Below are 27,091 nucleotides of genomic sequence, written 5' to 3'. Positions count from 1 at the left end.
GCCACAACCCGGCTAGAGCAGCAGAAGGCTGATGTTTAAGAAACACAAAGGCCTAGCAAACTCCACATTGTAGGTCCTCCTCCTCCCCGAGGAAGCCATGCCAAATCTCCGCAAAGCGTGATCCCAGCAAATGGTGAGCTCTTCTAAGGAAGAACCCAAACTGCGCCGTCCTTTTAGCCCCTTGCCTGGCACAGAGCCTACTAGGTATCCGGAACTCAAGGAACCTTTGCAAAAAGAATCAATGAGGCGCAACTCCCGGTCGAGCCAATACAATGAGGTGTGTAAAGTAACGCTAAAATCTAGGTTGGCCCCAAAGCTCACGGTAGTGTGAGACCCAGGCCGACCGCAGGCCAGCAATCACCTAAGCGCCTAAGCTATTCCCAGTTCCAGCCCGCGTCCCTTTCAGTGCAGGCTCCACCCACCAAGCACACTCGTCTTTCCCCGCCTCTTCCGGAGGCTCGCCGCGCGCACGCGCCCTCCGGTCCACGCTTTGTTGCGAAAGCGAGGGGGCGAGGTCCTGCGGTCCCGGCGCGCCGCGCGGCTAGACGCGGCGGGCGGGGCGGAGGATGGAGGCGGTAGCGTCCGCTGCAACGGTTGGGGCTGCGCGTGAGAAGGTGGCGGTGTAAGCAGCCGGGCTGGGTGGAGGCCGGCAGCGGCCGGGCCATGGCGGGAGACGGTCTCCGTTGGGCTCCCTGAGGTGCGCTCCCTGAAGTCCCGGGGAGCCGTGGTCCATGGGCTCGCTGAGCAGTCGAGTGCTGCGCCACCCGGGGCGAGCCCGAGCCCACCAGGAGCCGGGTTCTGGGGCGGGGGGCTCGACTCGCAGGCCGGAGACTGGCGGCGATGCGGCCGGCCACGGCTTCTGTTACTGCCCGGGCAGCCGCAAGCGCAAGCGGAGCAGTGGGGCCTTCTGTTACTGTCACCCCGACTCCGAGACAGACGAGGATGAGGAGGAAGGGGACGAGCAGCAGCGGCTTCTCAACACCCCGCGCAGGTACGTGGAGGGACGCGCCCGCACCTGTTGGGCGATTCCAGGGCTGCGCCTGGGGACATGCCGGGGGCCGGGTGCTCTTCGGGGTACGGTGCTCCCCAGCGGGTGAGGAGCCGACGTGCCCTTGACCGGGAAACGTGGGAGCCAGCCGGATGCTGAGCGGATGGGGAGCGCCTTGGGAGACGCCTGGCGTTCTGGATTATAAACCACAGACGCTGCCCGAGTGGTATTACAGCTCCAAGATGAGACTGGCAAACGCCAAGCCAGAGCTTGTGCCTCATTAAACCTTAGACTGGAACGGCTGGCTGGCCTTCCTAATACACCTTTGTCCTCTCTGAGTGGGTGGCAGGAGAATGAGTTGTTTTGCATCCGGTTACCTTAAGGGGCACCCCTACTGTCGTCCTCCAGTGTAAAGGGAAGTGATTGCTTACGCGAGGAGTTCTCCTTAACTGTAAAGGTGAAGTTTATCAATAGTGTACATTTGTTCCTTACTTGGAACAAAGTCTTTCAAGTCTCTAGTACTTGAACGTTGACTGTGGATGTGTGTGTGTAAGTCAGTGCTGCAGCTTAACCTTTTTTTGAAAGAGTTGAAAAACAGGATGTTTACTTGTGAATTAGAAAATTAGAACGTAGTTTATGCGTAGAATGTTTTCACATAAAGCAATCTCGTTGCTTTTTTTTTTTTTAAAGATCATCATTGGGTTCACATAAATGTAATTTTTTAAATGAAACTTTGAAAAAAGATGTAAAAACTTTGCTACACAAGTGTAACTTACTTATCGTAAAAAGTATTATGGATAACCTCTGTTAATAGTTTGGTATCTAAAAATCTTTCATACAGTTTTATGTAGGAATGCTTGTATTTATTTANTCACATTTTTGGAGAGTCAGTCTAGTATAAAGAACTCAGATTCTGACTTCTATTCTGGATTCTGTGCTTAATGGCCTTAATTCCTCATGAGTAAAATGGTGATGCTAATACTTACCTTTTAGGGTTTGAAAAATACTAGATTGTGTATAATGCACAGTGCCTGGTGTTGAAGCACTCAGTAAATATTATGTCTCTTTGATAAATTGGCCCCCTTTATTATTATAAAATGTCTCTCTTTATCCCTGGTAATATTTCCACTATTACTTTCTTTTGATAAGTGTTTAAAAGGTATAGTTTTTCCATTGTTTCCTTTTTTACCTGTATCTTTATAATAGGTATGAGAGCGTATAGTTCAGCTAGCTTTTTTTTAATCCATTAGGATAATCTCTGCCTATTAATTATTATTTAGACCACTTATATTTAATGCCATTTTTGAACTCTATGTCAGGGTCCATCCAAAAGAGAAACTATGCCGTAATTAAACCGGGGAAAATTTAATACAACCATTATTAGCAAGTAATGGGGAAATAACTACTGAAGGTAAACTACTAAGGTAAAGAGATCTCTAAAAATATACAGGAATAGAGCATATAAGGGTGCAATCACAACTTCTCAGACTGAGACAGAATACCCAAGGAAGGAACAAATTTGGAATATAGCCGTCTTTCCCCAGCTGAGATTCAGATACTGGAGGTGGTGTGGCCATAGCCCATACTAGATGGTAGAGAAGTTTACTGAGATGTGGTAGGCTAAGGCGGGCAAGCAGGCAGCTGCCATTGGGATGCCAAAAAACTTGCTTGGAGCCTGTCTGGCCCACAAAGCCAAAAATATTTACTGCCCAGACCTTTACAGAAAAGCTTTGCCAACCCCTGAACTACATGAATGGCCTAGAATGGAAAGTCTTTAAAGCAAACCCTTATTAGAAAATACATTGAGAATTTAGTATGTTTTGTATCCGTGGAAGAGACCTGGCTATTCAGCCCAGCATGGATGAAGGGTGCAAGAAAATATTAAGACCTAGAAATTTGTGTGTTGGCATCAGTTATGCTCTCTGAGGTTGTCTGATGTGCTCTCCCACCTCAACCAACTACTCCATTAAAAGCTTTGGCTTCCGTGCCCACCTTCCACTTCATTCACACCTTTTGACAACTGTATTTTTTACTTTTACATTAATGTAACTTAAAACTCAGCTGTTCTGCAACCAGATCTTGGGTGTTTGCTGTGCCTAGACTGTCTTTAAATTTTGAAACCTAGTAAACAATATTTGTTGTTAGAACTATGTAAATACTGTTCACTGCAAAGTCAAGTAGTGTGCTAAGATTATAAATGATACTTCCAGGGTGCAATGTCACAACTCCTTGTTCTTCTATTGGTGAAATTTTCTAACCTCAAATTTAAGTACAATCGTTTTTCTCATTCCATCAAGTGCTCAAAGTCCAGCCCTGTTTTCATTTGCATCTTATTGCAATAGTTCCCTTTTTTGTATTGCTTTTTTATTTTCCTAGAGTTTTCTAACTGCCTTCCCCCTCCTCACCATTGACAAAAGAATACTATTCCTTCATTATATATTCAGGTTTTCTTATGGATCCCTTCATCTTCCTGTTCCATTCTGGATCCATTGCTCTCCAGGTCTGCACTTACCCTGGGACTTAATTTTACCACATCTCTAGGATTGGATCTACTGTTTTTTGTAGCCTGGGTCTTTTTCTTTCTCACCCATTTTAGAGAACTGCATCCTCATGTATTTTCCTCAGAAAGGGTGCAAACGGAGGTAACTTGTGCTTATCTAAATGTAAATTTAGTCTTTCACTTTATTCACCCTTTGGTATGGAACTCTAAAATAACTTCATATCCTTGTTGATATTACTTCGTTGTCTTGTAGCCTACAGTGTTGATGAAAAATAGGATGCTGGTCTAATTCTCTTTTCTTCGTAGGTGACCTTTCTTCCCTCTGGAAATTTTGGAATTTTTTTCTTTGGTATTTTGGAATTTAACTAGAATGTGCTTAAGTGTGGGTTTTTAAATTGCCTCAGCACTTGGTTGATCCTTACAATCTGGAGACTAGTTTGGAGAAATTTTCTTCCATTAATTTTTCCCCTGATTTCCCTTTTCCTGTTATTTTTGTTTTCTCTTTGGATTCCTCTTAACCAGATTTTGGATTTCTTGGAATGTACCTCTTTCTCTTTTCTTTTTTTCCTTTTTAGGTCTTTTTCACTTTATGTTCTGGGAAATTTCCTTAACTTTCTCAATCAGCCTCTGTTTTGGCTTTGTAATTTCAGTAACTGTGTTTTTAGTCTCTAAGAGCTCTTTTTTCCCTTGTTTCCTTTATTATAGTATCCTGTTGTTTTATAAATGTAATAATCTCAGATATCTAGATATACTAATTTTAGAGTGTTTTAAGTTTTCTTCCCCTTGAATTAATATATTTCCTCTGGGGCCTGTTTCTCTCTTTTTAATAGTCTTTAATGCTCCTAATTCTCTTCATGTTGGGTCATCCTTGGTTGTCTGTTTATATTTAAGAACGACTAACGTGTGTGTGTGTGTGTGTGTGTGTGTGTGTGTGTTTTAATTGAGTAAATAGATCTATTTCTACTAAGCCTTCCCTTTAAGTAAGAAGACTGACTACTAAATTGGGTGTGGGTGGGGCATGCTTTGTTTTAGAGCAGAGATTCCCAAACTTTTTTTGTTCACAGCACCCTTAGTGTCTCAGTAATTTTTTTCATGGTACCTCTGGTCCTAAAGAAATATCTCATAGTTAGATTCAAACTACTGCTTAGTAGTAGTAGATAGCATGGTATCTGAAAGATGCTCCTGAGTTTGGTGTGGTGCTCCAGGTGCTTTGACATGTAGTTTGGGGACCATGATTCAGGGTGAATGGGTTAACAGCTCACAGGCTACAAATTCCTCAAATACCAGAATGAGGATTGCTTTGTCTGGGGTGCCAACGCCTTCCTGATAGATTTGTCCACTCCTTCCTAGAACAGCCTTGGAATCTTTATGCCTGAGTTATCTCTCTTCTGGCTCTCTCTATTCTGTGTTCATACATTGTGGAAGAGGCCATTAGGGGAACATGTTTCCCCATTTTCAGCCTCACTTTTTGCCTTTTGTTTCTCCTGAGACTCTTCCCCTCAACCCACACAGGCTTCTGAAGGGCAGATGGGCTTCAACCTGCATCCTAGACCTTCATGATGTATTCCGGGCTGTGGCTTCTGCTGCTCTTTTCTATTACATTTTATTTTCTAACTTCCAGATCCATCAAATTCTCGTCAGGTGATAAGCCCACCCTTACTTTCTGCTGTTGCGGGCTTAATCCTTTCTGTACTTTTAATCTTTTGATGTGATTTGGGGATGGTGCCATCAGAAACTGGAAACTATATTGTCCCATTTATTTCTTACAGTAACCCAATAAAGTGATTACTACTAATATCCTCTTTATATCTGGGGTAACTGAGGGACTCAAACCCAAGTCTCTCCACCACCAAAGCATGTGCTATTTTTACTGTCTGTTGGGAAGACGTGGCAAACACACTGGTTCAAGACATCATCTGAAACAATTACTTCATTTTTTAAAAGATTAAAAATTTTTAACTACCAAGAAAACTTGTCAGGATTGGCCAGGAATATAAAAAGGTATTTATCGGCCTCTGCCTAGGGCTTTTCTTATTCATTGTACCATCTTGGAACAATGATTATCAAACTTAAAAAAGTATATAATTAATCTTTTAAATGAAATCTTATGCAGAAATCCCTCAGATGCACTGCTGCTTTAGCTGAAGTTAGGTGAGGATGCCCAGGGTTTATTCCTCAGCGCTCTCTGGTGGCCCCGAAGACACTTCTCCATTGAGCATAGTTGTGAAAACCTTTGATGTAAGGCTGCAAACCATTTGTCTAATGGGAAAAAAAGTTGTTTAGTTTAAGAATGATTTGGTACCAAAATAAGATTCAATGTAAATTATTCTAAAAATTACTTGGGTAGGTAAAATTTTTACTCTTGTTCTCCGTTTTGTAGTTGCATAGAAGTATCATTGCAGTTGTATTGAGAGCCTCCATAGTACTGTTCTCTAAATGAGGAAGTAAGCAAAAAGCACTGTGCTGACCTACAGGTAATTCATTTAGTTCAATAATCACAAATTGCAAAAATGGTGCACAGTGAAAGGTCACATGTACATGCTGTCCCATCTAGCCACTATTAACCCTCTTGGGAATATAGTACCCTAGAGATAACCACTGTTATTAGTTTCTTATGTGCTCATGCAAATTTGAATATAATATCCCTCTATTCCTTTTACACAATGGATAAGTTGGCTTTATTTCATAGAAATTGAACAAAAGGAGTATTTTGAGTTGTATGCAAAATCAGCAAAACATTCAGTTTTACACATATATAATATTTGCTTTTCTTTTAACAGGAAAAAATTAAAGAGTACCTCCAAATATATCTATCAAACATTATTTTTGAATGGTGAAAATAGTGACATTAAGATTTGTGCTCTAGGAGAAGAGTGGAACTTACACAAAATATATTTATGTCAAGTAAGTATTTTATTTTTCTATTTGAGTAAACAAGGTGGTTACTTAAAAATAACTCAAACTCTTTCAAGTCATGTTCTTTCTAATTGCATTTCACAGCAATCTCTTTGCATGGACAGTAGTTGTTTAAGTCCTCTCATCTCATTTCAGAGTCTTGTTTTATCAGAAATACAGCACACACTTAGTTTGGTCTAGAAGATAGATTTTTATTTTTCCTTGTCATACCAGCCCAGCAAATACCTTTTTGTCAGTTACTTCAGAAAGGTTCTTATTTTGGTGCCTTTCGTTGACAAAAGGGAAAAAAGTTAGGGGCAAAATGTCTAAAGTTAAGATTGCTAAATTTGTTTATTTTGTGTATAATTATTTAAATTGGATGAATTTAGCCAAAATGGTATTTTGTAGATATGGTTGAAAGTGAATGAAAAGTTCTTGACACTTACTCTTCTTTCCTTCTGGAAAATGCAGTTAAATTAAAGACAAGACCCAGCAAATACAGACTAATTCATTTAGCTGGTATACCTATTTGGTTTGTGTGCTGACAATATTACCATCTGCTACCCCATTTTAAAGATTCAAAACTCTCAAAATGAAAGAAAATGTTGCTCTAATGGCTCAAATATTTTACTCATTTATTCTTTCATCAAATGTATCTATTCTTTCTTCAAATCATTGTTGTAGGCACTGGGAATAGAACAGTGAACAATTCAGTTTTTATCCTATGGAGTTTATATTTTCTCTGTTCTTCACCGTTTGACAATAATCACTGGTAAGACAGTATAGTATAAGATTTTCAGTAGAAATATTTTAAAAGAACTTTTTCTATAACATTTTAATCATAATGTTTTTTATTTAAATTTTTTGAATAAGTTTACTTTGGCTTGAAGTTTATAGCTCAGGGAATATATCAGAATATCGGTCTCAACTTGAGGATAGGGTCCATATCTTTTTTTTAATCACTGGAAGCAGTTTTGTGAATTTAAGGATGAGAATGCCTCAGTGAAGGCTTTCCCTCTCAAGAGAAGCTGTATTGATTATAGTGCAAACCACATGCAAAAATATAGTAGGCCCCCTAAGGACAGAAACAATGTCTGTTTTGTTTACTGCTGTATTCACAGTGCCTTATACATACTAAGTATTCAGTAAAATTAGTTAATATTTGATCTATTCCAAAGTAATTCTAATTAGGAGAGGTACTATCTAGAAGGTAACTAAAGACTTCATCCATTCTGGTACCTTACCAAGAATTAAGGCCATTCTGGAATTTTCTGATTAGATAAAACTAAACTTTAGATTTATCCTCATTTCTGGGGATCATCCCATTTACAGCCACTAACACAGTAAGGATTCAACAGTAGGAAGGTTCTTAGTCTTCACTCCTCCTCAGTGCATGTTTATGTATTTACCTTGTGTGTTGTCGTGTTTATGAGAGTCTTAAATACATGATATATTTTCTAAGCTTGAAGGAAAACCTGTAATAGACTCAGAAATTGTTTTAACCAAGTAAAAAACTAATGTAAGGTTCAAATAATAATACAGGAATTCAGTTCAGATAGTATTTTGACATTTTCAGTTTCATTTTCCTGTAGACATGTTTGGCAATTCTTTTTCTCTTAAAATAATATGGACTTATTTTGATAGAAGAGTTGCTTGGAATTAGAAATGGGAAAATAATTTGCAAGACACAGAACGTACTGGATAATTGTTTTTTTGTTCTGTTTTTTTTTAAGTCTGGCTACTTTTCTAGTATGTTCAGTGGTTCTTGGAAAGAATCCAGCATGAATATTATTGAACTGGAGATTCCGGACCAGAATATTGATATAGAAGGTAACCCCCACCATAATTACTGTTATGCAGAATTGTAACGTAAACTTTTTATTCATTTAGTAGAAGATAAATATTTTCTTCCAATCTTGTAGGCTAGAAAAAAGCTCCATTTAACACTCCAGGGAGTCAGCTTTGTATTGATTTGCTCCATAGTTTTTATCAATTCTGTTCTATCTGTCCCTAATCTACTTAGTCATGTAGGCCTTATCAGTCTGCTTACTTATGTTTATAAGTGTATCTGCCTGGGATATGGAGGATGTAGGGTGAAGGAAGAAGAGTATGACTATTTTTAAAAATTACATAGAAAAGCTGGTAAAAAAAAAAAAGAAAAGAAAAGCTGGTAAATAGTGTTTATTGATTATTCCCCATGTGTGAAGACTTTCTCTGGGAACAGTAGGATATGAATCATGTAATCGGTATCTTAGAGCTCTGAGTTCTTAGATGAGGAAGCTCAGGCCCAGAGGATTTAGGGACTTATTTTAGGTCTCAGCAGTTTAGTGCGCCTCAGTCAGCCTATAGTTCTCCTAATTCCCATTCCAGTGCTCATTCTCTGCTCCCCTCTTTGATTGCCCAAGTGTAAGTACCCAGTACTCACAACACAGGCAAAGAGGAAAGCTAAGGATATTCATAAACACACACAAGAGTGGCAGTGGAGAGAAGGAAGGACAGGCCTAGATAGCTGTGGTGGCTGGGGGAGAGTGTGGCATGGAGAAGACCAGGAGCTATTCCCCACTCCCCAGGAACGAAGCACTGAAAGCACCAGGGTTAAGATTATCATGGGGTCTGTGTACTTAATGATTGGTCTACTCAGGGTGTCTTCATAAAACTTTTTCCAAGGGTATCTTAATTCTGACCACCAGCTAATGTCAAGATTAGATGTGGAAGAATCCAGCTCTGTTAGGTAGAATAAATGGAAATTTATAACATTATTATTAAGTTAGTACAATTGATCAGTAACCATTATTAGCATTTTAATTAGTGATACTTCTCTTTTATGTACATCCTAAATTTAGACATATGTCTTAGAGTATAAAGATGGTCATTATTGTTATTTTTGTAATACCTTTATAGATATCACTGTTATTTCATTCCCCGTGTCTGCTTTTGCTTTCAGCACTGCAGGTTGCATTTGGGTCACTGTATCGAGATGATGTCTTAATAAAGCCCAGTCGAGTAATTGCCATTTTGGCAGCAGCTTGTATGTTGCAGTTGGTGAGTGTGCACATAATTCAAAGAAAGGATCACAGTTGGATCTTTGTTTCAAAGTATCTATTCTAAAAACAAAAATAAAGCTTATCATTTTACGATTTTTAAAATAAAAATGAAATGTGTAAATATGTCATTTGTGATAGTCATTTAAAATGCTTACCCCCAAAAAATACCACTAATAAAATAAAATGCTTAATGAAAACCAATTTATTATAGATGAGGGGGTCATCATGTCTGTTGTAAGGTAAATGCAGGCTATTTCAGTGTAGATACCTTAGAATTACTATAATGTAAGAATTTACTTGTCTAAGTCCATTTACAGATTTCTGTTCATTAATGATTTATCTTGACTGTTATTAAGCAGATCACTTATGATTACTAATTCATTTAGGTCATGGGTTTAAAAAACATTGAGTGCTTACTTTGTTGACTTTTTCTTAATTATGAAATAATTGTGGTAAACCACATAAAAACATATAATCCTTTGGTAGAATGACAGATTTGTTCTTTCAACAAATATATTGAGCAATGTGTCAAACTAGGCATAGGGATCTGAAGGTAAATTAAGACATAGTCCCAGCCTTCAGAGAACTCACGGTATAATGTGTGTGTGGAATGGGAGCAGGAGGGTTAATAAACAGACCCAGAGATAAAGTAAGAACTGTCCAGTATTATAGATATGATAATAAACATCCTGTAGGATTTAGTGGATGAACAGAAGGAGTGGTCAGTTCAGCTTGGTGATGCAAAGAAGGAAGTTGAGTCTTGAAAACTGAAAATGTATTTATCTTGCAAAGAAAGAAAAGGGGAAGGAAGCATTTTATAGAGTAAATTAATACTCTGAGAAGTGAAACAGTAGAGAATCAGAGAATCTGTGTGCACGTGGCTCTAGCACAGAAGTGAGAGACACATACAAGAAGCTCTAGCACATGAAAGGAAGGGTTGTAGAGAAGGTGGCAGAGGCCAGATTGTGAAAATCCCTCTATACCTTTTAAGAAGTTTAGACTTTATATGTAGGTACTTTTGGAAGATTTTTTAAAAATTTATTTATCTGAGAGAGCTTGCACGTGAGTAGGGGATGGGGCAGAGGAGAGAATCCTCAAGCAGACTCGCTGCTGAGCGCGGAGCCCCATGTGGGGCTCGATCCCATGACCCATGAGACCGTGACCTGAACCGAAACCAAGAATCGGATGCCCAACCGACAGAGCCACCCATGTGCCCCCTTTTGGAAGCTTGTAATCAGAGGAAAGACTGGTGTTTTAGAAAGAATACTTCAGAAATAATGTGAAGGATGTACTGAAGAAAAGAGTACGTTAGAGACAAAATCTTATTGCGGTAGTGTCTAAAGTAGGGCGGTAGCAATAAGCATGGAGAGGACAGACTGGATCACAGAAAGATTAATCAGGGATAATCCACTGGACTTGGTGACAGACAAGATGTTAAGAGGAAAGCCGAAGGGGCTGGGGGGCTAGTCTCAAATGATTTTCAGGTAAGTTTAAAATCCTAATGGAGTCAATATTGTATTATGATCTTTAGAAAAAATTAAGTTTCCTTTTCTGTGACATTTGTATAATTTTTTATTTGAAGTATTAGTAAATAGCTTGCTCAATATATTTAGCTGAGATTTAATTTTTTAAATGTTGTCATCCTTTCAGTACTTATTTTCAAAAAGTATACTTTATTTTCTAACTTAAGTCCTTTTGGTTTTGTCCTAAATCTCTTTTCTGCATTATCTATGTGACTTAACTAACTAACTTAATAATATACTTGCATGATGAATATATTTCAGAAATTTAGGTAAAAAGTGACATTCTTTCCATATATTGAATAAAATTAGTTTGAAATCTTACATATAAACATTTTAGATTAATATTTCAGTGCAAATAATGTTTCATAATTTTAGATTAATATTTCAGTGCAAATAATAATCTCTTAGAAATTGAGAAGTGTTTTATACTTCAGTAAACACTTCCTGACGATTCATACTGTTTATTTGCATAGCTCCGTCCCATGGTCGACTGAGTATGTTAAAAGGTCTCCATTTAAAAAGAACAGGCAAACCAGACATAATGCTGCTTAAATTTGCAAATGTCCCAGAGAGGGGAAGAATAAAAAAAGAAAGAGAACAGCAGTATTCATCTCTACTTTACTACCTTACTGCTTTTATCCCCTCCGTTCTGTTTTTCAATTCCAAGTATTTAGTTGAATACTTGCTGGATTTTTTTTTTTTTTCAGTATTTTTACTGGACTTAAAAATTTAGGCTTGCTGCACTTAATGAGTTTTCTTTCTTTCTTTCTTCCTTTTTTTTTTTTTTTTTTTTTTTACCTTTTAATATGTACAAGCACATATTCAGAGCTAATTTTTCCCACGTGAAATGGGCCTTTCCAGTGCTTATTTATATTTACAGGATGGTTTAATACAGCAGTGTGGTGAGACAATGAAGGAAACAATTAATGTGAAAACTGTATGTGGCTATTACACATCAGCAGGGACCTATGGATTAGATTCTGTAAAGAAAAAGTGAGTTACCTTTTTTATTTTTCCTCCCATCCCACTTGTGGGAATTTGGCTGCTTTGGTTTCTTAAAAGAATGTATAGCTATAAGAAAGAAAGAAAAAAAAAGATAGGGGACTAGAATTTTGTTATAAAAAGTCTTTTTTTTACATTTGGATGAATTAGTAAATTCCTTGAAAGTGTTGCCTTTGTAAGTGACCATGGGTGGGTTATACGTGTTTATACATGGCTTATAAAAACTCTGGTCACTCTTTACAGTGCGTTTTCTATTAATATTTTTTAAGTAGTAGGCATCATAGACATTGTATCAGTACACCTACTGGCAATGTTTTTAACTCCTGAGAATTGCAGTACCCATTTTCAAAGGTAATAGCAGTGTGCAAGCCCCTTCATAAATGATGTAACACCAACTTGAAATGAGGTTCTCTTAATTAGAAATGCCCTTATTAATATAAAGGAAATATTTCCTTAATAACTGCTGACAAAAACAACACTAAATTTTCGGTTGTTAAATTTAAAAATTTGAGCATGTTCTGGCAAGACTAATTGTTTTTATTTTAACTAAGTCCTACTAAATAAGTCATAAATACATGATATATTATTTATGTATCATGTAGTAAGAAATTCCATGTTTTAATTTCAGGTGCCTTGAATGGCTTCTGAACAATTTGATGACTCACCAGAATGTTGAACTTTTTAAGGAACTCAGGTATTTTAATTTTAAGTAACTTTATAATTAATCATCCTAAAATAATGTTTATTTGTTAAAGTATGCATGTACTTTATACAAAAATATATTACTTATGAAAAGTGAATAATTTAATGAAAGGTGTCTTGAGATCTATGAACTGAAGAAATGGCTTCACAAATCTTGTCATAAATAATATGTATATTATGTCTACTATTTTAACCAATTTTAATAGAAAAATTCATTGTGACCATTAAACTATAGAAAAATATCAAGTGTTACCTCACTTTTGCTGGGCTCTTAGAGAATCTAAAAGATTATTTAAAAACCATCTTTACCATTGCAAAATTAAGTTTTAAAGATTTTATTTTAAGTAATCACACCCAACATGGGGCTCAACTCGCAATGCTGAGATCAAGAGTCGCCGGCTCCAACTGAGCCAGCCAGGCACCCCTGCAAAATTAAGTTTAAGGAGGTTGTTTTAAACTTTATGCTAGGCCTGATGAAGTTAAATTTGCAATCAGGTTGGCCTTTTGAATAGCATCTGCTTATTATTCCTTCCTTCCTTCCTTCTTTCCTTCCTTCCTGCCTTCCCGCCTTCCTTCAGCAAACACTTGCTGAATGTCCACTGTAGATGAAGGTACTCTGTGAGAGGCTGTGAAGGATATAGAGATGATGATGTCATGGTTTTTGCCCTCAACGAGATCATTCCTGTGATGTCAATTTTACTGTTTTTTTTTTTCAAGGGTGGGTGGGGAAGTGGTGGAGAAAAAGATAAACATTTTTATGTTTAAATGCAATATGGAATAGAGAGAATTCAAGCTTCTTTGAGTTTTAAACATGAAATAAAAGAAGTAGTAGAAACGTTGTTTTTATGGCTATCTCCTGGATTCCTGGGTCCTTTCCTTTCCCCTGCCTTTAAGAGGTACTTTGGTAGAAAAGTTTAAGAAACATTTTTCTACCAAAAAAAATCATTACCTAATGATGTCAGGGCATAAACAAAGCTCTGCGTTATGTTTGGTTTGAAAATCGTCAGGGCACCTGGGTGTCTCAGTTGGTGAAGCATCTGCCTTTGGTTCAGGTCATGATGCCAGAGTCCTAGGATCCAGCCCCGCATCCAGATCCGTGCTCTGTGGGGAGCCGGCTTCTCCCTCTACCTCTGCCCGCTACTTGCCCTGCTTGTTCTCTCCATCTCTCTCTCTCTCTCTTTCTGTCAAATAAATAAATAAAATCTTTAAAAAAAATCATTAGAAACACTTTCATTTTTTTCTTTTTCACAATTTCTCATTGAGCTCTTTCAAAAAGAAGATAAATTGTAGTGGTCATCTTAAAAACCTAGATGTTCTTCTGGCTTTTTATGGCTTGACGGGGGAAAAACAGCTGGTAATGTAATTTCTACTCTAATTTTAAACTAATACATATTTCTTGATCCTACTCTTAATGAGAACATGTTTTATGACTAAGCAATTCTCTTAAGCCTCAATGTTAAAGGTTAAAGATATAGATGTTTCGGTGAATTCTGACAAGTGTCTTTTTTTTTTTTTTTTTAACAATGAATGGGCAGGAAAGGCAAAACAGGAACCGTGCCACTTTATCAGAGCATACTAAAAGTTATTTCATTGAGACTTCGTTTTAACTTGATTAATCAGCAGATCAAAGTTCTTTGTTTTCCTGTCAGTTCAAAGAAAGACCTTTCATAGTATACTCTCTGAATTAAAAGTATCCTTGTGTTCAGATAGGTTATTTCTGTCTAAGATTCTTTTTTTTTTTTTGCCCCAACACGGGCAAAAATACCGATGACATTTTCTTTTCATAAGAAAGACCTAAATTTTTTAGTTCCGCCAGGGTGTTTTAGCCTGTGCATGAGAATAAACTCACTACCTCTATTTTATCTTTTCTAGTATAAATGTCATGAAACAGCTCATTGGTTCATCTAACTTATTTGTGATGCAAGTGGAGATGGATGTATACACAGCTCTTAAAAAGGTATTGACATGATATGTATGTAAGGACATCACCTCAGCATTACTTATAATAGTGAAAAACTGAAAACAGCTCGTGTCCAGTGATAAAGAAATGGTGTAAATATAAGAAATGTAAAAGGAAATATGCCAAAATGTTAAAAAAAAAAAAAACTTTGTTTAGGGATTTGCTATCATGAGTGATTTTAATTTCATTCCTTATGCTTGTCAACCTTAAAAGTACAATAGCCAGTTATTTTACCAGCAAAATGGATTTATTTGGGAATAGTAGAACAATTGGAATTTGGGACATGTAAGCTACGACAAACCATAGGCAAGTCCAGACCTCAAAGGAGATGAAGATTACATTATCGAGGAAAAAGAGGAAGTTGGAAGTGGCTGCTTTGAATGAAAGCGTGTTGGAGGAAAGCTAGAGTTCCTTGTTGTCTGAGTTGTGGTATCTTCTTATTGGCTGAACTTGTTGCTAGGCAAGAAGAAATTCTTCCTTTCTCCTGTTAGAGTAGTAAAGTTGGCTTCTTCCTGTTGGGAATGCAAGGTACTTCTCTTACTGTTGGGTCTGCAGTTGACAAGTGGTAGGCCATGAGAGCGCCTGTCCTATTTCCTTTGTTTGGTTTTAATACTTTTCTATCCTAGGAATATGTTTCTTTTTTTCTCAGATTTTTTTCAAAAACAAGCATGATGTTGTTATGTTATTTACATAATCAGAAATGTTAAATAATATGGTTTTCAGAAATGTTTTCGAAGTTGAATTAATGACTTTATGATGAAATTTTCACTTTTTCTAGAAAATGGTGAAATTCTTTAAAGACCTTATTTACACTTCAGGCATATGTGTCATTTCAAACTTTTGAAAGGTTTTAACATTTTTAATTTTGTTTTCACAACTCTGAAGAGACAAATCAGCTATCATTCTTGTTCTATAGATGATAGGACTTAGGACTTAGAACTTTTACAGTTACCAAGTGGCAGACTTGAGGTAGAACCCAGATTTGTGAGCCCTAGTCCATTGCTTTTCCTACTGAATAATTTTTCCTTTAGCCTTTTGTCCCCAGCAACAGAGTCTCCATTTAACACAGCTTTGAAATCTGAGAATGAGACACCTTCTAAGTTATATCATTGGAATTGCTTATTTTGTGGTAGAGATGAGATTCTATTACTGTTCTTTTTTTTTCAAGGAAGTTTAGTAACTGAGTTATGTAATCGTTGAAGGAAGGGTAGACAGGCCATTTCTGTCTCTGAGCCAGTGGTAGCATTCATTGTTTCCTATTGTTGTAATTGCTTTTATGCCGGGAATGGTAAGCGCTCACTGTGTGCCAAGCACTATTCAAAGTAGACATAATAACTCTTTTAATGTTCTATGAGGTATCATGTTCATTTTATAAATGAAGAAATTAAGGCCCAGAGAAATTAGGTAATTTGCCCAGCTGTTAATTGGCAGGACCAGGATTTAAAAGTCCATACCCCCTAACTACTCTGTATATTGTCTTAACAGTAATAAAACAATAAGAAACTCTTTTTCCCTTGTTTAATAAATTATTATTAAATAATCTATTAAATTATTATTAAATAATTAAGATTATTTTTATAACCTTACACAACATTTAGCAAAATTGAGTTAATTGATGAGTAGAATAAATTAGTGTAAAATTACTAATGTAATATATATATCAAACATTTACCATTTTGTGTAACTGTACTGCATTTGAGGTCATAAATACTTTTCGGGAATTCATTTATTATTTATTAATTTATTATTTATTATAATTTATTTATTCTTTATGTTTTAGTTTTTATCATTGGACCACAATTAAAAGCCATGATGAGCGGGAGGGAGGGCAAAGAGAGAGGGAGTGAGGGAGAGAGAGAATCTTAAGCAGGCTCCATGCAGCATGGAGCCCAATGCAGGACTCAGTCTCCCAACCCTGAGATCATGACCTGAGCCAAAATCAAGAGTCAGATGCTTAACCGACTGAGCCACCCAGGTGCCCCAAAGCCATGATGAATTTAAAGCATGTAAGCATGTCATATAATAGTTCTACTTCTTTCAGTTGCATGTACAGGAAATTAAATTTTTTAGATATTATGTTTTAAGGTGGAAACAGTTTGAATGTAAAATTGTAACATGATGAAATCTTGTAATTTTTTTCTTAAATTTACTTTTTTAACCTAGTGGATGTTTCTTCAACTTGTGCCTTCGTGGAATGGATCTTTAAAACAGCTTTTGACTGAAACAGATGTCTGGTTTTCTAAGAGGAGAAAAGGTATACCTGAAATTTTTATTGAGAACTTGTTTTGGGGGCCTTAATAAATAAATTTAAAAAATTTATTAAAATCAGGGCCTAACTTACTTGTAGACCTAGAGAATTTTAGATCTGGTGAGGACCTTCAGCAGTTTTAATTCAGCCCCTAATTTAAATTGAGAAAAGTAAAGCTGGATAAGAAAAATGCCTTGCCAAGTATTAACTGAACTATTACTCCTTGAACTAGCACCGTAGTTTGATCCCCTGAACTATTGCCTTTCCCATTTTATCAACAGCAGGTCTTGGTGATTACGTTTGTCTTTTGTTTGACCACATTGAATTTCCCTTAACACATTAACCCCATCTATCAGGCAACAGTTCTTAACGCGGGGGGCCCATCTACAGGCTTCAGGGTATTGCTAACCCCCAAAATTATATGCAGAACTTTATACATATGTATGTGTTGCATGTATTTTGCAAGGTGAGAACTTCATATCTTTTGTCAGATTCTCAGAGAAGACTGATCTAAAATTCTTTAAGATCAGCTGCCATTAAATTCTTTCTTATTGGGGTAGAGGTGGAACATGCAATGTATCTCTTTTGTACTTTGCCAGAACAGATAATAGGCAAAAAATTTTAGGTACAAAGAAGTGGATAAATCATAATCCTTATTAGTTCATGATTTTCTTAGTCCAAGGTCATTTTTGGTCCATGCATAGCCACCTTTTTTGCTTATTTTTAATAATATATTGAGCCCCCACAAACAAATCTTCAAGTACTAGAACATTAGTAACTTCAGTCTACTCCTATGCTTCTCTCCTGTTGTGTGTCTCTGACTTTCCCAACCACTCTCTTGAATTTTGTGTTTATTATTCCCTTAAAAAAATGTTATTGCATTGTGCATGTAGGTCTTAATATACATAACATAGAGGTATGCTAGTAAGCTGGTCTTTGAAAAAATAATCCCTGGCTCTCAGCGTCTTAATAATTTCCATGATATAAATTCTCCCAGTGTGGCCAATTCCAGGCTACCAATATGATGTCATTGACACTGAATGCAGAGTTGAGAAGAAATGCACACCATCAGCTCCTATAAGCCAGGGCAAGCCATCTCCAGCACACCACAGGACAATATATCATTTGATTTTAGTTGTTGTTGAACTGTTTCAATACATGTGTTGCAAATCAATGGCTATAGTGTCTATCTTATTTTGTATTTTAATAGAGAATTAATATATTAACTAGTAGTGTTTATCACATGTAGCTAAAGCATAAATTAGATGAATCCCAAGGGACAAATCCATGTCCTTTGTATCTTATGAAGACTCTTGAGTTTGGCATTTGAGCTCTGGACTACCGCTGGAGTGTTCAGTCCCTGGGAAAAGGGTTTCTGGAGAGATACCATAACCCTAACTACCATTCTCAAGCCTTCTTTTCCCAAACCTTGCTGCACTGCTCCAAACCCCAGAAACTAGGTATACAACTGAATTCCCAGTCCGAAGGCCACTTGGGACCAAAGTTAATTTCCTGGGGCTACTTCTTAAATCTCTTCAAGTTTTTATCCATACGCCACAGGTTTATATAATCTTTGAAAACTAGCTTATTTGTATTCTAATTGACATACGTGTGTGTGTGTGTGTGTGTGTGTGTGTGTGTGTGTGTGTGTGTGTGTCCCTGCCCATAAAAACATTTAGGAATAAAATAAATAGATTTGAAAAGAATGCCTATTGAATTTAAACTGTTTTTTAATAGATTTTGAAGGTATGACCTTCCTTGAAACTGAACAAGGAAAACCATTTGTGTCAGTATTCAGACATTTAAGGTTACAGTATATTATCAGTGATTTGGCCTCTGCAAGAATTATTGAACAAGATTCTCTAGTACCTTCAGGTAAGAGAACATGACGAAATTATGATTTTAAGTGATATCTTTCTGATTATATTAGTAATATGTGACATAGAAAAGAGTAAAAAGAGGGGTACCTGGGAGGCTCAGTCAGTTTAGTGCCTGCCTTCGGCTCAGGTCATGATCCCGGGACCCTGGGATCCAGCCCTGCGTCAGGCTCCCATTGGGAGCCTGCTTCTCCCTGTCCCTCTGCCTCTCCCCTCCGCTGGTGCCATCTGTCTCTCCCAAATACATAAATAAAACCTTTAAAAAAAAAAAAAAGAAAGAGAATAGAAATTACCCTTAATCCTAGTAAGATATACATTTTTGTACCAAAGTGGAATCATACTACATAGGTAATTTTCTGTGTTCACATTCTATATTGAGTATTTTCCCCCATCATTAAGCACTATCTGGACTATTTAAATGACTCTAGTTTTCTGTGATACAGTTTTGTTTTGTTTTTTTAAGTATGAGGAAAAAGAAACTAATCCCATCTTCTAGAATGAACATCTTGGTGAATTTCTTCTAGTCCTTTTTATTAATATGTATACATTAAAATGAAAACAAAAGTATAATATGTACCAAGTTTATATATTAATATGGATATTCTTTAATTTGATTAAGTAGTACACTATTTTAGACCAGACTTTTTTTTTTTTTTAAATAGGCTATATGCAGTTTATTAATATGCAAAATGAGTCTGTTTCATTTTCTGAGATGCTTCACTAGACCCAACTTGACTTTCCCTTCTGTTATTTTTTTCTGGATTTTTTACCTCTAGACCAGACTTTTAAAAATGAGTTTTAAAGTATTTGAAGTATACTTATACTTCAGTTGGATTGGGAATAAATAAAAGCAGAAAGATAAATATGGTACTAAGCCAATTCTACCTATATTATTAATAATTTTTTTAACTAAAATTTCTAGACTTGTGGAAAAAATGATATGCTTATTAAAGGAAAAAATATAACTTTTATTCCATTTAGAATGAATTAAAATCTCTTTTTAATATGTTACCTAAATCTAATATGCCAAAATTATTATTTTTTTAAAGATTTATTTATTTTAGAGAGAGATACCAAGCGAGAGGGGCAGAGGGAGAGGCGGAGAGAATCTCAGGGCTGACTTTGCACAGAGTGCCAAGGCGGGGCTCTATCTCACAACCCTGGGATTACAGCCTGAGCCGAAACCAAGAGTTGGATGCTTAACGCCACGCAGGCACCCCCCAAAATTATTTTTTGAGTATGCATAATTTTTCTGATAATTTACCTCCCATTAATTAGTTGTTATTTTTAGATAATTTAATAAAACAATTTATTCAGTTCTCTATAAAAGTTACATAAAAACTGAAAATATTACTCTAGGTATGTTTGTCACAAATATTAATATGAGCTATGAAAAAGAAACTATTAAATGGAAGAATCCGCTTTTAACTAAAGATTTAAATCCTAATTTAAATGCATGTCGTCTGGGGCGCCTGGGTGGCTCAGTGGGTTAAGCATCTGCTTTCGGCTCAGGTCATGATCCCAGGGTCCTGGGATCGAACCCCACATTGGGCTCCCTGCTCAGTAAAGAGCCTGCTTCTCCCTCTCCCTCAGTTGCTCCCCCTGCTTGTACTCTGTCTCTCTCTCTGTCAAATAAATAAATAAATAAATAAATAAATAAATAAATAAAATCTTTAAAAAAAAAATGCATGTAATCTAAGTAGAGTCTATCCTAAAGCAAAGCAAAATAGTGTTTACCACACTAAAAATCATTAAGCCGTATTGTTATAGCATATTTATAAAATATAAACTACCAGCTTTATTTGTTGCTATTTTAAACTTGAGTTTAGCAATGGTAACAGTTTTATCAAGTTCTTAAAATTTTTAAATGCTTTATGTTTTCCTATATTTATTATTATTTTTTTATGTTTATTTATGTTTATATTTTAGAATGGCTGTCTTCAGTGTACAAACAGCAGTGGCTCGCTATGCTCCGGGCAGAACAAGACAGTGAGGTGGGGTAAGTATGTTAGATCATAGCATTGTTCATAAAAAACAAACAAACCGAAAACAATGTAACTTCTGTGGATGTTTAAATGCATTTATTATATTGAAAGATCAAGAGATGTTAGAGAAAAGACCATTAATCAACTTTTATTCTTATATTTCTGTAACTTTATCAATATTATTAATAATCTTTCTGGTCAATTAATGGAATGTTTGAATAGTCATTTGCTGTGTTTGTAAAAATTGAGTCATTCATAAATTGTATTTCACCTAGTGTTGTATAAGGATTTTCTTTCAGCATACCAAAATATTACTTGAAATAATGCTTTCACAAAGCATGATTTTCATACTTACATACAGGTAAAGCTGATTTTCTTATTTGTGGTAGTAGTATGAAATTCTAATTCTTATTAATTAGCTAATAAGTGTTTTGAAGACCTTTGAGTCTGAAATGAATTAACATAATCCAGTTATAGACGCCTACCCCAGAAACATGACCCCCCCCAAAAAAAATATTTCTGTGCATTTTTCGCTTGAAGGGAAAGCAGATCATCTGTTCTTTCAGTGTGCTTTGCAGTTCACAGAAGTACTTCCACATTTATTATTTGGTCTGTATACTGGCTCCTTGGTATAGGCTGTGTGAGGAGACAATGCATCTGAGAGTGTATATGGAAGAAGCCTTAAGTTTGACCTTTTTTTGCCCCTGATCTCTTTTAACCCATGTTTATACACCAAAAAACTTGCTAAAATATATGACCTGGTTATGTTTATATCCAAACAGTGACTGTATGGAAGTGTTATACAAACTCATAGTAGTGATTAGGAGGTTATTATCCAGGATTCTTGGTTTCTACTTTATTTATAATTTATGTTCCATCTTTTTCCAAATATATTCACAGCATACTTATCCACAAATACAGTAAGATTGTTGAAGTAGAAATAATAACAAATCAAAAAGCAAAAAAACCCCAGAAAGTTAATTATTTAATGGAATTCAGATTCAAAGCATTTGTAATATATGAAATATTTTCAAAATCATCCTCATTCTTTTGTATATTCAGTTTTTAGATGTTAGGTGTTCTTATTTTTCAAGATTTTCCTCATCTGCATCTTTACTGAATTGAACATAGAATCTGACCTAAGAGACCGAGCTGGACTAAGTGGGTTTCCTCCCCTCAGAAGTGTCTGTATGACTGTAGCACCCCAACTTTCATAGACACTCAGCGTCTGCTCACTGCTGCAGGTCTACTAAAGCGAGGAAGACAGTGTATTTCCTGGATGTTAGGTTATAATCCGTTAAAGTCTACCTTCGTGCTTTTCTACATTGCCGACACGGTTATCTTTCTGAAGCAGGAATAGAATTGTGTCACTCCCCTGCTTAAATATGTCCAGGAATTTGATGATAAGGACTATTGTTATTCTTTATGTGTGATATAAACATTTTTTTAAATTCCTCATCCTTAAGAAATTCATACTGGACTATTTACAGATTAAAGGATATGTCTGGAGGATTAGCCTCAAAATGATCGGTCAGGAGGGTTATGGGGAGAAGTGGGTTTGGAATAAAACTAAAACAAGATTATTGAAGCTAGATGGTGAGAAAATTTAGCTCATTATACTATTTTATCTACTTTTAGGTATGAAATTTTTTGTAATAAAAAATGTAAAAGTAACAGAACTAATGCCTGGGAACTCTCTACTATCTACAGGAAAAGTTGGAACTCTTATTAGCATAGCCTGGGGGGGCCCATCCACAGTCCATCCTAAATGTCTTTCACTTCATCCCCTCTCATGCTCATTTTAGGCTCTAGCTGTACTAAATTCTTCATACATTTGGTATTCTTTCACGTTCCAGATTCTTTTTACCTACTATACCTTCTACCTGGAATGCCCTTCATCTGCATAGAATCCACCCCTGACCTCTACCCCAACAAACTCCCACTCAGGCACAAATAATACCTCCTCTGTGATGATCTCTGTGTAATCGCAGGCAGTAAATCTGCCTTCTCCATGCTCCTAACATCCCGACTCTCTCCACAATATTGTAATTATTACTTACAGGTCTAGTTCTCTACTAGACTGAACTCTTGGGTGTCGAGGACATGTTTTATGAGTGTTACATACATTCACTTATTTTTCATATATTGTATTTCAGGATTTTAATTTGATGATGATGATGTCCCCAGTATCTAGGCACTTCATAAATGTTGTATATGGTGAATATGTCGTATTACTTTTATCATTTGGAATTCCAAACTAATAATAATGCATTTTTCTGTTATAACTTGAAATAACAGTGTTTTTCTTGGTTGATTAAGGTTTTTAACGTAGGGAACCAAGTAAAGATCACTTGATAAAATTCTCCAGCTGTTTCTCTTAAATACCGAGTTTGTGTGGTTGTACTATGTAAAAAATGGCTTGGCTGTGAAAGCAGTAATGTCCAATGGTAGATGATACTAAGTCACATCTTAAATAATGGATTTTAACTGATTTTACTTCGTAGTTAGACTTTTAAATGTTTTATTTTCTTGATGAGCACAATTTCTCATAGACATTTTTTTCTTCTTCTCTGGTTTGGCTGAGCCCTAATAAAAAGTATTCTAGAAGTCAGGGCAATAAGTGACACATTGAAGTTAATTTTTTTTTTTTTTTTTAAGCAAAGGCAATGGGCTAGATTTAATCAATGCATTATTTTATGTATAACACAAATAGGTATTTTTAAATCTATAATCAGGTTTTTCTATTCTTTTAAACTTAACAATTCTTTTAAACTATTAGTTGCCTATTTTCTATGAGATTTCACATCTTATGTATATTTCTAGGCCTCAAGAAATCAATAAAGAAGAACTAGAGGGAAATAGCATGAGGTGTGGTAGAAAGCTTGCCAAAGATGGGGAAGTAAGTATGGGTTTTGACTCTTAATATTCTCATTCAAATTGTTGTACTATTAGTGCAAAATACACTTTCAGTAACAATCATGACACCTGCCACACCTCAGAAGAGCTTTTTTGGTAGTTTCTATAGCATGATCTGCTGGACAGGGAGTTAGGTGCTCCGTTGTGTTGCATGAGACTGTTAAACTTTTCGTGTCCAGCTAAGAGATAGAAGAAGATCCCTCCGCAATCCAGAAATTAAGATAAGAAAGAAATTATATGGAGCTATTACATAGTCTTAAAAGTGATTCTTTCTATTTTATAGTTACCTTAAATCAAAGACATTCAAATCCTTTGATAGCTACCCACATTTAGACTTCTATTTTTCATTACCACCATATATAAATGTATATAAGTGAAACAAAGTATTTTGAAACAATACTTACTGTTGCTATATCCAAAGGTCCTATTTTTTATTTAATTTTTTTTAAAAAGCTTACTGTGACTCATTAAATTGATTTTAATGGGACATGAACTACATTTTTAAAAATCCCACTCTAATTGTAATTTTCATCTTAAAAAATAAGTCAGCCTGGGGTGCCTGGGTGGTTCAGTCGGTAAAGTGTCCAACTCTTTTGATTTCAGCTTAGGTCACGATCTCAGTGAGATCAGTCCCCTCATCAGACTCATGCACTGGGCATGGAGACTGCTTAAGGTTCTCTCTCTCCTCTCCTTCTGCTCCTCCCCCTCTAAAAAAATAATAATAATCCAGCCTAATTTAGATAACCACTCAGTTATTTTTCTTCTAAATTTTCCCTCAATTTAACTTTTTTGTTTTTAGAAGTTATGTTTGCATTCGTAATTGTGATAAATGTTAGCAGTGTCTGAAAGGGGAATAGGTAGGTGTCTTCTTTATTCCTCAGTCTTCCTTGTTGCTGCTTCCACAACTTGTTCCTCCCTCATCCCTCATTGAACCACAGCTCCTTCTACTACGCCACTCACGACCCTTATTGTAGCCATCATTCACTGGGCTATCTGTATTTATCACTGTTCCTGTTATCAGTCTTGGTGATTTCAGTGTCTCTGTTCTCTAACCTTTCTCCCCACAGTGATCTTATGCTCTGCCCTACCTCCAGCACCTATTTTCTGGTGGCATATCCTCAGTTTTTGCTTCACTAAATAATGCACCCCCTTCAGAATCGCCATTTCAAGCATACCATTTTCAGACTCCACTACTGTTATCTTTCTAGCACTCTCTTTCTAGAACCTGGGCTCCCAACAATTTTTTAACTCCACTGGGATGTACAATACATTGTTGTTATTACCTTTTCCCGTTACTCTCTCACCACGTCTCTGCTTCTTTCTTTACCTGACTTATATTTTATGTTCCATCTTAAAATTGGTCCCTGGCTAATACTCTTAACTTCCCTTTTTACTCTGTCAAGCTCAGCTGGCTAAACTCCAATTCTTACTAAATCCTGACTTACCATGCACTCCATGCCTGCTTCCAAACAGATCGATATGACTAAAGAAAAACAGTGTACCCCACCAGGGGTCACTTGAATGTTTGTAACTGTAAACTTCAAACAGGTGCTGCATGGGGCTCCTCCAGCATTTCATCCTGCCACTCTTTGAGTACCTCTCATACCTTCTTTAAGAGGGGCAGTGCTACCACCCTCATTCTTACCTGATGACATTGTTTCTTTCATCACTCAGAAAATAAAAGCAACAGGAAGAGAATGTACACATCCTCCTACCAAACAGTTCTGCCAGTCTGACTGCGGCTGTAACTGTGTGCTATGCTTTTCCTCTTATTAGAATGGATGAACCATCTGCTTGTGTCCTAGTCCGTTCCCTCCCCTCATAAAAAACTCCATCCCTTCTCACCTATTCAGAAGCTTTGTTCCTGCAGTTATCACCTCCCTGTCCTGCATCATCAGTTTTTCTCTTCTACTGGGTCATTCTCATTGAGCATATATCATACCATACCGCCGCCCATCTGGAACCACACCCCGACCCCACATTCTTCTCTAGCTACCACTCCCATTTCTGTGCATCTCTTTTAAGCAAAAAACTCATTGAAAAAGTTGCTCAGGTTTGTCTATACTTCCTGTTTTCCAATGCTCTCTTGAATTCACTCCAATTCATTCATCCCGGTAAACTCCACTGAGACTGCCATGCTAGTGTCACCAGTGATTTCCACATTGCCAAGTCAGGTAGTTTTTAGTCTTCCAGAAGTTCTTGGCAACATGACATATCTGCACTAACTCTTTCTTAGAGATTTTCTCCATTTGACTTCCAGGATAGCGTATTCTGCTGGTTTTCTTCCCAATTCATTGGCTATTCCTTCTAAGTCTTTGCCTAGAACCTTCTCTTTCTCAGCAGATGTTGGTATGACTTAGAGGTTCAGTACTTGAACTTCTTCCCTGTCGAAGCTCACGCCAAAGTGATCTCATCTAGTTCCCATGACTTCACACTGATGACTTCTAACTCCAGATTCACATATCCAGCTACTCACTTGACATCTTTCTTAGAATCCTAGTAGCATCTTGAATAAAATAGTCCCAGCGGAACTCTTTGATTTTCATCCCCAAACTTTCTCCTTTCCAGGTAATTCTCTAACCCATAAATGGCCCCTCTGTTACTCCATTGAAAAGCTCCAAACTTTGGATTCTTCTTTCTTAAATACCACACCTGGTGTTCATGAGGAATTCTGCCAGGCTGTACTTGTGAAATCTATTCTTAGCATGTCTGCCACTACCACCCAAGTCCAAGCCAGCATTATCTCTTGCCTGGACTACGGTAGTAGCCTCATAACTGCTCTCCCTGTTTTCACTCTTGCTCTTCTATGTGTTGTTTTCCATACAACAGCCACAGTCATCTTTTTAAAATGCAAGTTAGATCATGTTACTTCCTTTCCTAAAACTTTCCATCAGCTTCTTACTGCACTTAGAAGAAATGCATGCTCTTCCTTGCTGTGGACTCCTAGGCCCTACGTTTTCTGACCCCTGACTGACTCTCTGACCTTATCCGCATCTTCTGTCGACCCATGTCACTGCCCTAGCCACATAGCCCTTCTTGCTGTTCCTCAGATATACCAAGCATGTTTTTTATCTCCAGAGCTTTGTACTTGCTGTTCTCTTTGCCTAAGTTGCTCTTTCCCCAGATAGTTACTGGTCTGCTCCTTAGTTGACTCAGGGCCCGGCTCACCTAGTATCTCCTTGGACAGACTTTCCCTGACCACCTGTCTGAACCAGCAGGCTCCCCAGCTGAGGTCCCCCTTTTCTATCCTGTCACTCTATCCTGACATTCTATTCTGTTTTGTTCTCTTACATGCCATTCTATCTATTCCTTCCACACAAACATACACACATATTAAAATAAACATTTTACCAGGGCAGAAACTTACTGTTCTTCAGTGCCTAGAACAGTACTTGGCACATAATATGTGCTCAAGAAATACCTTTGCGCTATTAAATTAGTGTTGTAATTC

The 27,091-nt window shown here is 36.9% G+C and overlaps 1 protein-coding gene across 1 annotated transcript in view; it reads left to right on the top strand.

Moving 5' to 3' along the window:
• The first annotated feature begins 485 nt into the window (after window positions 1–485).
• GMCL1 (germ cell-less 1, spermatogenesis associated) overlaps window positions 486–27,091 on the top strand; it is a 35,007-nt gene continuing 8,401 nt past the window's right edge. The window contains exons 1-11 of the mRNA XM_008700474.2: window positions 486–991; window positions 6,269–6,392; window positions 8,117–8,213; window positions 9,328–9,425; window positions 11,831–11,943; window positions 12,581–12,646; window positions 14,527–14,611; window positions 16,778–16,868; window positions 18,600–18,737; window positions 20,669–20,738; window positions 23,548–23,623. Coding sequence (XP_008698696.2) covers window positions 732–991; window positions 6,269–6,392; window positions 8,117–8,213; window positions 9,328–9,425; window positions 11,831–11,943; window positions 12,581–12,646; window positions 14,527–14,611; window positions 16,778–16,868; window positions 18,600–18,737; window positions 20,669–20,738; window positions 23,548–23,623 — 1,218 coding nt within the window. The 5' untranslated portion in view covers window positions 486–731. The remainder of the gene's footprint in view (window positions 992–6,268; window positions 6,393–8,116; window positions 8,214–9,327; window positions 9,426–11,830; window positions 11,944–12,580; window positions 12,647–14,526; window positions 14,612–16,777; window positions 16,869–18,599; window positions 18,738–20,668; window positions 20,739–23,547; window positions 23,624–27,091) is intronic.

This window comes from Ursus maritimus, unplaced genomic scaffold (genome assembly GCF_017311325.1).
Source record: "Ursus maritimus isolate PB19 unplaced genomic scaffold, ASM1731132v1 scaffold_6, whole genome shotgun sequence".
NCBI classification, from domain to species: domain Eukaryota; kingdom Metazoa; phylum Chordata; class Mammalia; order Carnivora; family Ursidae; genus Ursus; species Ursus maritimus.
Note: the sequence above shows the minus strand (reverse complement) of the source record. Positions and strands in the feature narration are given on the sequence as shown.